Genomic DNA, 15299 nt, shown 5'->3' on the forward strand with positions numbered 1-15299 from the left:
TTGTGTCTAAAGATAATTTTATAATATAACTAGCTGACCCGGCAAACGTTGTTTTGCCAGAAAAATTATTTCTAGTGCATATGTTGGTTGTTAAATAAAAATAACTAATGTATTGTAAGTGTGTTTAAACGTTTTAACGATCTACATATACGTGAAACGTTCGTTACTCTTGTGTTTGACATATCGAGGAATAGAGCGCCAAGTTGATGACGATTGAAAAGAAAACACAAACCATTCTTTGTATTCCATTCCCGATGTAATATATTTTTGTCGTAAAGTAGACAAATTAAATGAAGAATATCAATAGAAATTTCGTTGTTGCAAATGTATTTGTAGCTCTTCATCGAACCACAGAACTCAACATTAATATGAGCATTGAATGTTTTGCTCAGCTGAGGCGAATATGGCACTGCCGAACGATTTTCCATGTCAATGTCTGCGTTGTTAATTTTTATGAATGATTGTCTGTCTCTATCAGTTTTTAGTCGTTGAAATATTGGACATCCATGGACATTGCGGTCGTGTCGTTGGTTAAATCTTTAAGAAAATGCATTGTACATTTTCCATCTGCCATGCAAGGCTTTAAAAGTTTTATACTACCACACGGTCATGAACCATGTTTGTGGTAACAATATCGAACAATCACCTGACCTGACCTGAAAGCAATTTTAAGTTGTTGAAATTTAAATGAAAATTTTGATTCGATGTTGTTTCAATAGACATAGTCCTGACCCTAATTTAACTATTTATCTATTGATCTTCTTGCATTTCAACCAAAATATCATTCAGAATATAAAATAATTATCGAAGACTATTCTCGTTCTTGATATCACACAATATCTAGATATCTAGAACACACAATAGAGCCATATTTCGTTTAATTTTTTTGTTTTAGAAGCGTGTTTATTTCACTCGAAAATTCATAACAATTTACGCTTCACAGAAATGGAATGCGAAGCTCAATGACTGGAATTTTTGAGGAAATTACACTATCGATTTCCTCAGAGCGTATTTTGTCGATTATCCAAATTTAAAATGTGCATATGATTTTTGGTAATTTTGCCATCCAGCCGAATAAATTCAGCAAGGTGTGTAACCGAATACATGTAACGTTGTAATGAATCTCATTCTACATTTCATTCCTTTTTTGTTTGAACACACGTTTTGTAATATCATGACAACGCATGTGTTTAGACCTGGCAATACCAAAGGTTGCGTCGGCGTTGCTCATGATAGCGTCTGGCAAGTGAGTGTATTTTACCTCACACCGCTTCTGATTGTTTAGAATCGCAGCCGTCCGCTCTCTACCTCTATTATCGTTCGCAATTCATTCTACGTTGAGATGGTGAACGCTAGGAACATTAGAAACATTAGTACCATTGAAGAAGAAGATGGAGAGTGTTTCTCGCGTCACTGTGCAGTCGCCTACCATGACTCCAGCAATGTATTCAGCGACATACGCATTGAATGTAAACATGTGTTCTCCAGTCGGTGTTATATTAGAATTGATGAAAATAACGTGATCGTCACCTTGCAAACCGAGCATGTATGATATGAAGAATTTCAATAATTCATTATGTTTATTCAAAAAGTTTTCCAGCTCGCTGGCAATACGCATGGCTCTTGCGTAAGTAAAGGGCGTATGAAACACCTCATAACACAAGCTTAGGCCGAGGACATAGTAAACGCGGTGCGGTGCGGTGCGATGCGACGCGGTGCAGAGCGATAAATTGGAGCTCATCGCGTGCTATGACATACTGATCGCTTTAGATCGCGGGTTTTTTTTATGTTTCATTCAACTAAATTCCAGATGTAAAGACCCAGTACAAGGATGCCAGATATGATAACACATCGTATGTAAACAGTTGAATTGTGAGATATTTAATTGGATAATAAATTGTATTTTTCTCAGAAAAGCTTCATCCGAAAATTTAAATTAAAGGTACAGCAAATGAAACATTTGTCTCAGTGGCATTTGGGTCCTTTTATCTGAACAACACAATTTTTATTTTTGTTCGATGAGTTCGGTTCTGAAGATATTTATAGATAAATCGTTTGGCAACCATCACTAGCGTTCACTCGCGTCGAAACACTCCACGCACAGTTTCGCCGCATTGAAATCGCGTTTACTATTTCAGGTCCGAGCGGTTTGCATTTGATTTCCACATTCTTGAACGAATGAGCTTTCCCGCAAACCAGCCAGCGCCCGCGCCTGCATCGCATCGCGTTCACTATGTCCTCGGACTAAGAGAAGTGCCTGAATGCAGGCTTTTCGATATTCATTCGTATTGTTTTTGTTCAATATACTAGGCAAAGTTCAGGCGTCTGGACTCTTGTGTTAAGTGCACCACACATACAACGTCCCGTCACGGTCCCGTCAAATATTCTCTTGGACTTATTTTGCCGACGTCGATGTTGCCGTTGCTGGTGTATGTGAATGCGACCATTGGTGGATCACACTATTGAGGAATGTGGCGGTTCCTTCGGCTGAAGGAGGCCAGAATGATAGCTCAGGATACGGAATGCGGCTTGTTTGGAGAGTGAAAAAACACTTGGACACTTCTAACTAAACACTTGGAATACTTCAATTTATTGGCGATGTTTCTCTTACAAAAGTTGGAATTGGAATGGTAAAAATATTTGGTAGGAATCTTCTCGTATGCTATTCGTTGTATGCGTTCAACTCATGTTGTTTGCGCATTGGGTTTTTGTGTTGCTTATGGTTGTGATTGTGGTAGGAAGGAGAGGCTTGGATGGGATGAAGGGTAGGGTTGGAAAAGGGAAGATACTTCATTTGATTCTTGCTCCTCTTTCGCGTTGTCGATCGCGAACAACCTTACAATTTCCATGGAGATGAATTATTAGTTTATTAGATTAGATTATAGGCTGCAAGCCCGTTATCTTTCTTAAAAACTAAACATGGAAAATAAAACTCATCATAAAAACTAAACATGAAAACAGAAATAAAACACATCATCACTTATACATTTAGTTGACCTCTTAAAAATAATCGTAGTCTTCTTCGAATTTCTTCTGTTGTCATATCTATGGAAATCACTTCTTGCAGCATGTTAAACTCACGCATGAATCGAGTTGTAGGTTCGTGTTGGGTGTAATTTCTGGACCTCAGAGGTGGATCAAAAATTCTCCGGCGACGAAGAGAAACGGGGCTGGTGTTAAAATTTATCCGTTCGTAGAAACACGGGCTTCTTATCCGTCCGCTCAAAAGTTTACAGAAGAAAGTCATATCTGCGATTCTGTGTCTACTTTTGATAGTATCCATGTCCACTAAACAGCAGAGATCTTCGTATACTGGCAGGTGTTCTCCTCTCCATCCTAAATTCCTCAGCGCAAACTTCAGGAACTTTTTCTGGACATTTTCTAATCTTTGGATATACAGATCGTATTGCGGTCGCCACACTACACTCGCAAAGTCGAGTTTAGACCGTACAAGGCTGGTGTAGATCTTCAGAATTACATGCGGGTCAGTGAATTCTTGCCCAAAACGACGAGTGAGAGCAAATAGTTGCAGCGCTTCCTTGACTATTCGTTCTAGGTGGAGGTTAAACGTGAGGGATTGATCCATCGTCACGCCTAAGTCTCGGACATACTCTACTCGTTGTAGATCCGTACCTCCTAGCCTATAGTCGAAAGTTATCGGCTGAGCTCTCCTGGTGTAAGTAATAACGGAGCACTTGCTGGGGTTTACACTCAGTCCGTTGCTCTCGACGAATCTCCGAAAATTGACTAAATCTTGCTGAAGAAGATGGCAATCATCGATGTTTTTCACGGGCAGGAAAATCTTCACATCGTCTGCGTATATGAGCACTTTTGCGTTGGCCAAACATGATGGTAGTTTATTCATGACCATGACAAACAGAATAGGCCCCAAATGACTACCCTGCGGAACACCTGAACTAACGCCGAAAGACCTGGATGCGTTGTTGTGCACTTTCACATATTGTGTTCTGCTCTCCAAATACGTCCCAATCCATTCGAACATTTTTCCGTGAATGTCGAAATCAGCCACCGCGTGCATTATGCTGCTTATTCCTACTACATCGAAAGCCTTGCTCATATCTGTGTATATACAGTCCACCTGATACCCTTTAGATATATAATCCGTGACGGTAGAGCAAAATTCGCATAGGTTCGTCACAACTGACTTTCCTTTTACGAAACCATGTTGTGCTGCTGACACACGGTCGATAATACGTTCATAAAGGCGAGAGTAAACAAGTCGTTCAAATAACTTTGGCATCGCAGACTGGATTGCAACACCCCGGTAGTTTTCGACATCTGAACGTGGGCCCTTCTTATGGATTGGAGTAATGTGCGAGATTTTCCACAGTGGCGAGAAGTAGCCGGACGTAAGCGAATAATTGAATAGAGTAGTCAGGGGTTCGATAAGTTCATCCCTGATTTCTTTCAGAAGTTTTGCGGGGAGTCTATCTGGTCCTGCTGACTTACCCGGGTCCAAATCTGATAGACCTTGATTCACTTCACGGTGCGAGAGAACCAACAGGTCATCGGTCCTGTCAATCGAAGAGTTGACGATTCTCGGTTGGTCATTTTGATGAACGCTCTTGAAATACTCCGCAAAGAGCTCGGCGGACTCTTGTCCACAAGTTGAAGATCGGTTACCGTAACTTATCACGTCCGGAATTCCCCTATTTTTTCGTCTGCTATTCACGAATTTCCAAAACGACTTCGGGTTTTCCTTTATCCCATTCTGGATCCCAGTGATGTACACTTGATACGCTTCTCTGTGTAACACTTTGAACGACCGCAGCAGCTGTTTGTAAGAAGTAACATTTTCCGGATTTCTGTTCTTATGCATTTTTCTCAACGCTTTTCGTTTGTCCTTGAGAACTCGAATAACAGCTGATGAAAACCATTCCGGGTACGGGGTTGTCGATCTCGGGTAGACCCTATTAAAAGGGGCAAACCTTGCGAAAATGGTGAACAGCACGAAATACAGCGACATAACGTTGAAGTCTACACTGTTGCATACAACTGTAGAACATTCGAGTCCGCAGTGAAAAACATCGATTGAGTTAAGAAACTCAAACATTGATGTGGCGTGCTGCCTATAACTTTCTTCATCACGTTCAAAATCAGCTGACGATATGAAGATTTCATTCCACGGAACACTCCTTAGTACTGCTTTAACCAACGTCGCGTCCATTAAGTTGAGATTTAAGTGCCTCCTGAACTTCTCAACTTCCATTTCGCGCAGTGTAGCAATAGTGATCATGATTTGCATAGCGAAGTGGTGAATTTCGTGCTTAATAATCGGATCTGTCACAACAACTTGACATAATTCGGTGTCAGTGGTGAACACCAAATCCAAATATTTATTGTTTTGATTCGGTATATCACAAACTTGCATCAGTCCAGACGACGAGAATCCATCAACAATGGCTACTTCACTTTGCGAAACAATTCGCTCAGGTAAGAGAAACGAATAATCCCCTTCTTCGATATACTGATTCCAATTTAAATTCGGTAGGTTGAAATCTCCACTCACGAGCACAGTGTCACCCGGCTGAACGATGCTCATAACGGAGTCAACAAACACAACAAACGAGTGGTAACGAGCGATATTCGAGGTAGGTGGAATATATCCACAAAACAAAAATACACTTCCATTCACTGTTTTCAGTTTAACACAGATCGCTTCATTGTTTTCAGCTCGAGCAACTTCTGTACTGATGATGCGACGATGGACCGCAACAAGCACCCCGCCGCCAGTTCGCTTATCGCTATTAAGCGTGTTTCTGTCGCAACGATAGACCGAAAAACACGAAGGAAATAGTATACCGTCTTGTACAGAAGAGTCCAGGTAAGTTTCCGCAAATGCATAAGCATCGTAGTCTAGTTCTAGCGATGATAAGTATAAATGTTTCTGTCTTTCTACTCCTTTGATGCTGTTCATATTTTGAAAATATATGCTAATTACTGTTTTCTGTTCCACAGGGTTTCCCACGATCAGCGGAGCAACAGGACGAAACTCTATTCCATCGGTAACAACAGATAGAGTAGGTAGACTTAGGACATTATTGTTTACAATACGCATAATATTCGCTTCATAACCCATTTCAGATTCCTCACACAAATTTCCGTTTTTAGTCGTTGAAATATTGGACATCCATGGACATTGCGGTCGTGTCGTTGGTTAAATCTTTAAGAAAATGCATTGTACATTTTCCATCTGCCATGCAAGGCTTTAAAAGTTTTATACTACCACACGGTCATGAACCATGTTTGTGGTAACAATATCGAACAATCACCTGACCTGACCTGAAAGCAATTTTAAGTTGTTGAAATTTAAATGAAAATTTTGATTCGATGTTGTTTCAATAGACATAGTCCTGACCCTAATTTAACTATTTATCTATTGATCTTCTTGCATTTCAACCAAAATATCATTCAGAATATAGAATAATTATCGAAGACTTTTGTCGTTCTAGATATCACACAATATCTAGATATCTAGAACACACAATAGAGCCATATTTCGTTTAATTTTTTTGTTTTAGAAGCGTGTTTATTTCACTCGAAAATTCATAACAATTTACGCTTCACAGAAATGGAATGCGAAGCTCAATGACTGGAATTTTTGAGGAAATTACACTATCGATTTCCTCAGAGCGTATTTTGTCGATTATCCAAATTTAAAATGTGCATATGAGGTAATCCTAATTTTTGGTAATTTTGCCATCCAGCCGAATAAATTCAGCAAGGTGTGGAACCGAATACATGTAACGTTGTAATGAATCTCATTCTACATTTCATTCCTTTTTTGTTTGAACACACGTTTTGTAATATCATGACAACGCATGTGTTTAGACCTGGCAATACCAAAGGTTGCGTCGGCGTTGCTCATGATAGCGTCTGGCAAGTGAGTGTATTTTACCTCACACCGCTTCTGATTGTTTAGAATCGCAGCCGTCCGCTCTCTACCTCTATTATCGTTCGCAATTCATTCTACGTTGAGATGGTGAACGCTAGGAACATTAGAAACATTAGTACCATTGAAGAAGAAGATGGAGAGTGTTTCTCGCGTCACTGTGCAGTCGCCTACCATGACTCCAGCAATGTATTCAGCGACATACGCATTGAATGTAAACATGTGTTCTCCAGTCGATGTTATATTAGAATTGATGAAAATAACGTGATCGTCACCTTGCAAACCGAGCATGTATGATATGAAGAATTTCAATAATTCATTATGTTTATTCAAAAAGTTTTCCAGCTCGCTGGCAATACGCATGGCTCTTGCGTAAGTAAAGGGCGTATGAAACACCTCATAACACAAGCTTAGGCCGAGGACATAGTAAACGCGGTGCGGTGCGGTGCGATGCGACGCGGTGCAGAGCGATAAATTGGAGCTCATCGCGTGCTATGACATACTGATCGCTTTAGATCGCGGGTTTTTTTATGTTTCATTCAACTAAGTTCCAGATGTAAAGACCCAGTACAAGGATGCCAGATATGATAACACATCGTATGTAAACAGTTGAATTGTGAGATATTTAATTGGATAATAAATTGTATTTTTCTCAGAAAAGCTTCATCCGAAAATTTAAATTAAAGGTACAGCAAATGAAACATTTTTCTCAGTGGCATTTGGGTCCTTTTATCTGAACAACACAATTTTTATTTTTGTTCGATGAGTTCGGTTCTGAAGATATTTATAGATAAATCGTTTGGCAACCATCACTAGCGTTCACTCGCGTCGAAACACTCCACGCACAGTTTCGCCGCATTGAAATCGCGTTTACTATTTCAGGTCCGAGCGGTTTGCATTTGATTTCCACATTCGTGAACGAATGAGCTTTCCCGCAAACGAGCCAGCGCCCGCGCCTGCATCGCATCGCGTTCACTATGTCCTCGGACTAAGAGAAGTGCCTGAATGCAGGCTTTTCGATATTCATTCGTATTGTTTTTGTTCAATATACTAGGCAAAGTTCAGGCGTCTGGACTCTTGTGTTAAGTGCACCACACATACAACGTCCCGTCACGGTCCCGTCAAATATTCTCTTGGACTTATTTTGCCGACGTCGATGTTGCCGTTGCTGGTGTATGTGAATGCGACCATTGGTGGATCACACTATTGAGGAATGTGGCGGTTCCTTCGGCTGAAGGAGGCCAGAATGATAGCTCAGGATACGGAATGCGGCTTGTTTGGAGAGTGGAAAAACACTTGGACACTTCTAACTAAACACTTGGAATACTTCAATTTATTGGCGATGTTTCTCTTACAAAAGTTGGAATTGGAATGGTAAAAATATTTGGTAGGAATCTTCTCGTATGCTATCTCGTTGTATGCGTTCAACTCATGTTGTTTGCGCATTGGGTTATTGTGTTGCTTATGGTTGTGATTGTGATAGGAAGGAGAGGCTTGGATGGGATGAAGGGTAGGGTTGGAAAAGGGAAGTTACTTCATTTGATTCTTGCTCCTCTTTCGCGTTGTCGATCGCGAACAACCATACAATTTCCATGGGAGAATATTTGACATTTCATTCGCTTACACGGCTTACAGAGACAAGGCTAGTTCTTTAGCGAGTAAACATTTTTTTTGATGACGTCATCCGAATAGTCAGTGTAAACAGTCGCCAGTTGTATTTTGTTTTCCGACTTACGCGTAAATGTTCCTGGAATGAAAAATCGAAAATGGTTCAATGCGCTGTGAGCGGGTGTATAAATTATGAAAATGACATTATCGGGCCAAAAAAGAGATTCTTTCGCTTTCCGAAAAACCGAGAATTATGTTCTTTGTGGATAAATGTTTTATCAAATTATTCATAGTGTTAAATATAATCAACTATATTATCAACGCACAAACTTACAAAGCACGAAAAATAAAAAATAAGAACACATTGTTTACTTCAACGACTCAGATGACGTCACTAAAAAATGACTGATCCGGAGTAGCTAGCCTTGTCTCTGTAAGCCGTGATTCGCTTACGTTGACGTTACGGTGACAGGACGGTGTATGTGTAGTCACGGCAGTGGAACTTCATACAAATCACTCGTCGAAAAGTGTCTCCTTTTTCACTGCTTGTTTACATCGACGAATATATTTTTTTCCACTATGTTTCGTAGGAGAGTGTATGCATACTGACAGATTTCTACTACGAGGTGTTTAATGAAGGATGAAAGGTGGGAATGTTTATGTTTGTCAACAAAACTGGAGTAAAGCACATTTTTAAATTTGAACGAATATTGATAAGAGATTCCCAGCAATTCTTGATGTTTATTGCGTGATTTGGTAACTGTATAAGTTGTTTGAAATGATGGTTTAGTGTAATTATTTTATTTTGAGGATTATATTCACAAACATACAAGTATGATTAATATATATTGCATGTATATGATACGCCTAGCCAGCCCATACATGCAATCGTGGAGACGATATACATACATCCTAGAAAATAATAAATCGTATAATTATCGTTTATATTACATCATATACCCCATATACATGTATATGGCCTCCAATTTCATATGCATATGCCAGTTATATACATCATACAAGTAATGTGTCTTAGATGTATGTATATCGCCTCCAATTTTAGATTTTTAACGTAGGACTACGTCTTACATTAAGGGTGCCAAATCAGAAAACAGGTCACGTTTTTATGAAATAAAGCTTGTTCACGCACATCATATGCCGCGCGTGAATTCTATGTGATGCTCCTTCCGAGCACCCCCGTAAAAACTACTAAGCAAGCTTTGCTTTTTCCTGTTTTCTAGTATCCATAGAGATAATAAATTATTTTTTTTTTCGGAAAAAGACAGCCAACCGCGTCGGTCGCTATAGAACATTGTAGCAAATAAATTAGTTCGAGAAAATTGCTTCGTTTTTGAGTGCGTGTACTGAAGAAGGAAGAATCGAAATAGGTGAACCCAGACCCTCTGACCATCAAACCGAGACGGGTCCGAACAAAGCTAATGTTAATAACTATTTTTGCTACGAACGGATTTAAACGTTTTGTATACCAATCGAATTGGAAATTTTCTAAGATTTTTTTTGTTTGATATGCTATACATTATAATCCCATAGTCTGTATATGGTTCAAATTGATGAAATGGGAAGCATTCCCATTTTTCCATACATTTGTTCTGTCCATTTGTGTGCTTTCCCGAACAGAGCTGTCAATAACGGGTAACTTATGCAGCCGCTAGAACAGAAACAACGAAGGGGGATCGAAAAGAAAAAATTTGCGAAGTAAACTCCACCCTTGCATAGTATGTAAGCTGTCGCTAGCGTATAAGTATTGCATCTCCTCTGAGGAAAATTCTCAGAATATTTCTGTGCCCGAAACAACAAAGGTCGCTTATTCTGCTCGTTTTGTGTTTAATGTATCCCTTCGAGCTGTGAAGGTTAGTGAATATTTCACTTGAAGTGCATCTGGCATTGCAATTAACACAACCATCCGAGGCATGGCAAAGCAGGCGAAAAAAGAGAAGAGTACAAATGATTTTAGGTCGCTTCTAAACATCAGTGTTTGGTTTTTTTGTGTGTAGCTTGTTTTCATTGCGCAAAACATAGAACTTAGAAACTTTGTTGACGGTATCGACCGAGAGTCGAGAAACGATTTTTCATAAACGATCATTCTTGCGATGTTTCATTTTTAGCACTGCAACTGTATGCATCTGTTAGACCCGTTTTTGATGCTTGTTGAATGGCGATGCACTTCTTCTTCTTCTTCTTTTGAATTATAGACACTTGAAACTCAGAGAGTTCATTCGTCTTCGATGGCGATGCACGGAAGATGCCACTCGTTAATATTCAGTGCAATGCGTGCATTGATATAAAGAAACGAATTGTAACATATGACTATAGCGTATTGTTCTCGCAAGGGAAAAAAATTTTTTACTAAAGAGTTATTTATGAAATTTCGACGTATTCGCAAATAATATTCGAAATGATAAACCATCAAATTTCAAAAGAAAAAAGATTGCGTAGCCCTACGTTTTAAGCGGTCGTGTCTCTGATACAACCCCTCGAATTTTTTTTACGATTTAATGTTTGCTGGGCAGGCCCGAAGGCAGTTTTAAATTGTTAAAATATGAATGAAATTTTTTACTTCATGTTATTTGATTACTTGAAACATGTAGTACTGAATTTTATTTAACCATTTCTATATAAATTTTGCGATACTTCCACTAAAGCACAATAAACAATCAGGAATGAAGTATCCGAGTGCAACTCTTTCGTATCATATGTAAGAACTTTAATTGCCCTAGAATCATATTTCAGGTAGCCGTACGAGATAGCTGCGGCTTGATAATCCAAACAACCGGAGTTCAAATCCCATCGGAGCAATTTTATAAGCGTGGCCCCACTCATATCAAATATTTATATATCTGAAAGTCAATTGATTGATTCCTATTTGTACAAACATAATGTTTATAAAGGTTCTATATACATACAAAAATGGTGATTCCCCGGGCCGAACATTTTACTTTAATATTTTCCGCCATTTTTTATGGCAGTGATGAATCGTATATTCGTATGACAACAGACTTATTATGTTATTAGGTATTGCCTAATAACCTTGCATGTACAGTAAATTACCTCTAATTCGACATTTAGTTAATTGGACAGACTTGTAATGGGATACAAATAATAGGACTTTTCCATCTCTAATTGGATATTTTGTAAACATCGAGTTTGGTATCCGAAGTATGGCCCCAGATTGGAAGTCGCCACAAGACGTCGACATTGTACCACTATCATTGTGAATGTCCAATTACAGGCCAATCACCTCTAATGCGACACTGAGTAGTGCCTCGGTATGTCGAGGATTAGAGGTAACTTACTGTATATGCTATTTAGGCGCATCATATACCACCCATAATATCAGATATTCGATGCTCTATATACGATAGTTATACGATTGAATGTTTGCTGGGATGGCATACATGGCAGCTTGGTTTGTCAAGTTCATAATCTCATGTCTACAGTTTTGAGTTAAGTGCAATTGAATGACGAAGTTGAACTAACTTATTTTGTCACTATGTTTATCAGAACTCAAAAGACCGGCAAACAGATAATCTTTCGTTCTTAAAAGTTAAAAATAAAAAAAGCAACTTTAACTTTCACTTTTCTTAAAACCGGAAATATTCTGACTTAAAAATATTTTTTAACGTAATATTCCAAACATACATGTATTTACAAGAATCTATATTAATTATCATAATTATTAAGAACGTTTTCCGCCATTCGTTTTTGGGTTGTCTGTAGTAAATCGTATATACGCATGACAATAGTTGTACTAGATGCATGTAGGAGTCGTATATTCATCCATCCAATCATCGTGAATACTGTTGCAAGTGGAAAATAAATGTGTGTTCATTGCTTATGACATTATGCATTATGACATAAATAACAACATAATACAGGAATTTAAATTTAATGCGACATGCCGAGGCATCACTCAGTGTCGCTTTGGAGGCGATTTTGGCCTGTAATTGAACATTGGCGATGTGAGTGGTACAGTGTCGACGTCTGGTGGCAACTTTAATGTGGCGCCATAATTTGGTCCCTGAACTCGATGTTTACACAAATGTCCAATTAAACGTGTCTCATTACAGGTCTGTTCAATAATCTAAACGTCGCATTAAATGTAACTTACTGTATATAAACAATATTTATTCCCAGCTGTTTTGAGGCATCTCGCACAAATTGACAATATCATTCAGTTGTCAGTGCAAGTCGGTTCGATTTTTAGAGTGTAAAAAAAATTCACTGTTTACATAAAAGCAATCTCGAATCGGTCCCACTTTTTTGCTTGAAGTTACTATCCTCTGGTGTAGTGCACTTTATACTCATTATGACAGATATGATGTTGAGTTTCAACAGAAGAGAATTCATCCGACACTGCGAGAAAATTAATTTCTCCATTCGTGAATAAATTTTGATAATTTGTGACACTGCATTCCACACACAGTATCGCCGCATTGAAATCGCTTGAATGCAGTGTCCCAGGGCGACTATCACTGACTATTCCCTGAGTGATTGGATTCGAAAATTAACATTGAAATTGAAATTGCGATTATATATAATTGAGTCCGACCTGTATAGCAAACTGGAGTGCACTACAATTGATCAAACTAATGGTCGCAGTGGTTCAAGGCTCCTACAGAAGAAGAAAGAAGATCCATACTCTTTTGTTCTCTATTTTCTCTGAATAAAATCTTATATAGGTATTCGTTCTCTCCATCGGTTGTGTTTTATTTCGCTGTATGTTTATTTTAGTTAAACATTCTCTATCTATCCGTATGTCTTTTGATGTGCTGTTTGAGCGAAATACTATGTTTATACGTCATCGGACAATGTGGACAAGAAAAGGGACGTTCGCCTGCAAACGAATTACCTCGCTAGAATGGTTTATTGTAGGTAGTGAAATATTTTTACCAACCCGTATGAGTTCGAATGTGCTGTTGGAGCGCTGTAGAGTCTTTCAAAGCCTTAGGACAATGAGGACAACGATAGGGACGTTCTCCTGCAAACAGTTAAGTCTGGTGAACTGTTCATATTGTAGCAAACAATTTTCAACCAACCCGTATGAACTCGAATGTGCCTCTGAAGCGTCGTGGGATGCGAAAAAGTTTTCGGACAATGTGGACAAGAAAAGGGACGTTCACCTGCAAAGAGCTGATCATGCTAAAGGATTCATTGAATAGAACTCTTTTTTACCAACCGGTATGAGTAAAAAAGTGTAGTTTAAGCTTGCATAGTAGGCCAAATGTTTTTTCACACTCTTCGCATTTAAACGGTTTCTTTCCTGAAATAGATTAAAATGACTTTGGTAAATGGTTCATTGTAGTTAAATAGTTGATTTACAACCCATATGAGTTCGAATGTGTTCTTTGAGCGTTGCATCTCGCTTAAACGCTTTCGGACATCGTGGACAAGAATAGGGGCGTTCATCTGTGAATGAAAGACTTTGTTAATTGAATCATTGTTGTGAAACATGTTCTACCAACCCGAATGAGATTGAAGGTGCTTTCGGAGAACTCCAAGTTCCTCAAACGCCTTCGAACAATGTGGACAAGAATGGGGACCTGCAAAAAATGACCCTTCTTCATAATTCATTATACTAAAACATTGTTTACCAACCCTTATGACTCCGAAAGTGAGCATTTAGTTTGTGTTTTGAGCTAAATGTTTTTTCACACTTGTCACATTCAAACAGTTTCTCTACTGAAATAGATTATTGGTGGATTGAAAAAAAAAACACCTCATTCTCGCCCGAGTTTAACCGTATGTGGTTTTTCAACAAACCTTCATCCGCGAAGCCTTCGTTACATTTATGATGTACTGAAGCTGTGTGAACTTTCTTCTGTGAAGCACTGCGAAGTACTCTTTTTGTTCTTAGTGTATTTGTTCCAGCATCTGGAACTAATTGCATATTGTCTTTGTCCATTTCGCTGATGAAGAATACCTCTCCGTTTTCTCTTTTGATTTGCAATTCGGCGTCCTGTTCAATCGGCTCAAAGTCCACTATTGAGTCTCTCTTGAAAGTGTTTTCCCATTTATCCGGAAGATCGTGGTCATCAATCATCAATTCTGGTTCCATCTTGATGTAATCAGTCGGTTTGACGATGGGCAAAAGTTGGAAACAGCTCTCGGGAATGTTGTGGACGGTTATGAATTCTTGGTAGCATTTGTCGCATGTAGGATAACTGCTCAACTGGGAAGTAGAACTGTTCAGCTTCTGCAGGACAGTCTTAAGTTTCCGCTTTGGGCGAGAAGGGACCAGTACGTGATGGAATTCCTCATTGCATATACCTGAGCAAAAGCTACATTGGTCACTGTCGAAATAGGATGTGGTCAGACATCAGTGTCATTTCAGATACTACCAATATACAACAATTTCTATATGCATACGGATTGCAAATATTTTATCGATTAGAGGAAATCGTTAGTTGAAGCATGTCTTGTTTTATACTAATTATATTTCTTCAGTGTAGACTCAATGAATAGGAATGGAATAAGCCACATCACCGTAATTACCGTGGAATTAAGTGATTGCGAGGCTTGTGATTTCTTAAACATTTTTGCAATGAACTTACAGGTTGCTGCTAACGAACGCCATCTCACTCCTCCAGCGAAATTAACTCAAACCTCGAAACAATCCAATTTTAACGCAGAAATTCTAAAACTATCTTCGGATTCCAGGAACAAATAAAACAAACTTGGATAGATTCAAATTGGTTATCAAAAAGAATCCAATAGAAATGTCAGAAGATATCCAATAGGGCTTTTGCTACATATACAT

At 38.8% G+C, this 15299-nt stretch overlaps 1 protein-coding gene across 2 annotated transcripts; it reads right to left on the minus strand.

Annotated features, from left to right (window-relative positions):
• Positions 1 to 13207: 13207 nt before the first annotated feature.
• Positions 13208 to 15299, minus strand: LOC129770028 (zinc finger protein 664-like). Of its 2 annotated transcripts, none has more exons than XM_055772619.1 (9): positions 15094 to 15299; positions 14303 to 14832; positions 14138 to 14218; positions 14005 to 14082; positions 13865 to 13948; positions 13719 to 13802; positions 13579 to 13662; positions 13437 to 13520; positions 13208 to 13376 (listed from the first exon to the last, which is right to left on the minus strand). In XM_055772619.1, exons 1-9 carry the CDS (start codon positions 15114 to 15116, stop codon positions 13285 to 13287), a joined length of 1140 nt encoding a protein of 379 aa, XP_055628594.1. In that variant the 5' UTR covers positions 15117 to 15299; the 3' UTR covers positions 13208 to 13284. The 2 variants fall into 2 exon arrangements, with proteins under 2 accessions (XP_055628594.1, XP_055628586.1); XM_055772611.1 differs by having other exon boundaries at positions 13209 to 13376; positions 14138 to 14221.

The sequence above is a fragment of the Toxorhynchites rutilus genome, chromosome 1, assembly GCF_029784135.1.
Source record: "Toxorhynchites rutilus septentrionalis strain SRP chromosome 1, ASM2978413v1, whole genome shotgun sequence".
Lineage (NCBI taxonomy): Eukaryota > Metazoa > Arthropoda > Insecta > Diptera > Culicidae > Toxorhynchites > Toxorhynchites rutilus.

Excerpts from the sequence above, each read along its gene's own strand:
- LOC129770028 (XM_055772611.1), bottom strand. The coding sequence starts at position 15,116 with ATGGCGTTCGTTAGCAGCAACCT. Across the intron at positions 13,949-14,004 it reads GCACCTTCAATCTCATTCGG|ATGAACGCCCCTATTCTTGT; the intron begins GTTGGTAGAACA and ends TTTCATTCACAG. Across the intron at positions 13,803-13,864 it reads ACACATTCGAACTCATATGG|GAAAGAAACCGTTTAAATGC; the intron begins GTTGTAAATCAA and ends AATCTATTTCAG.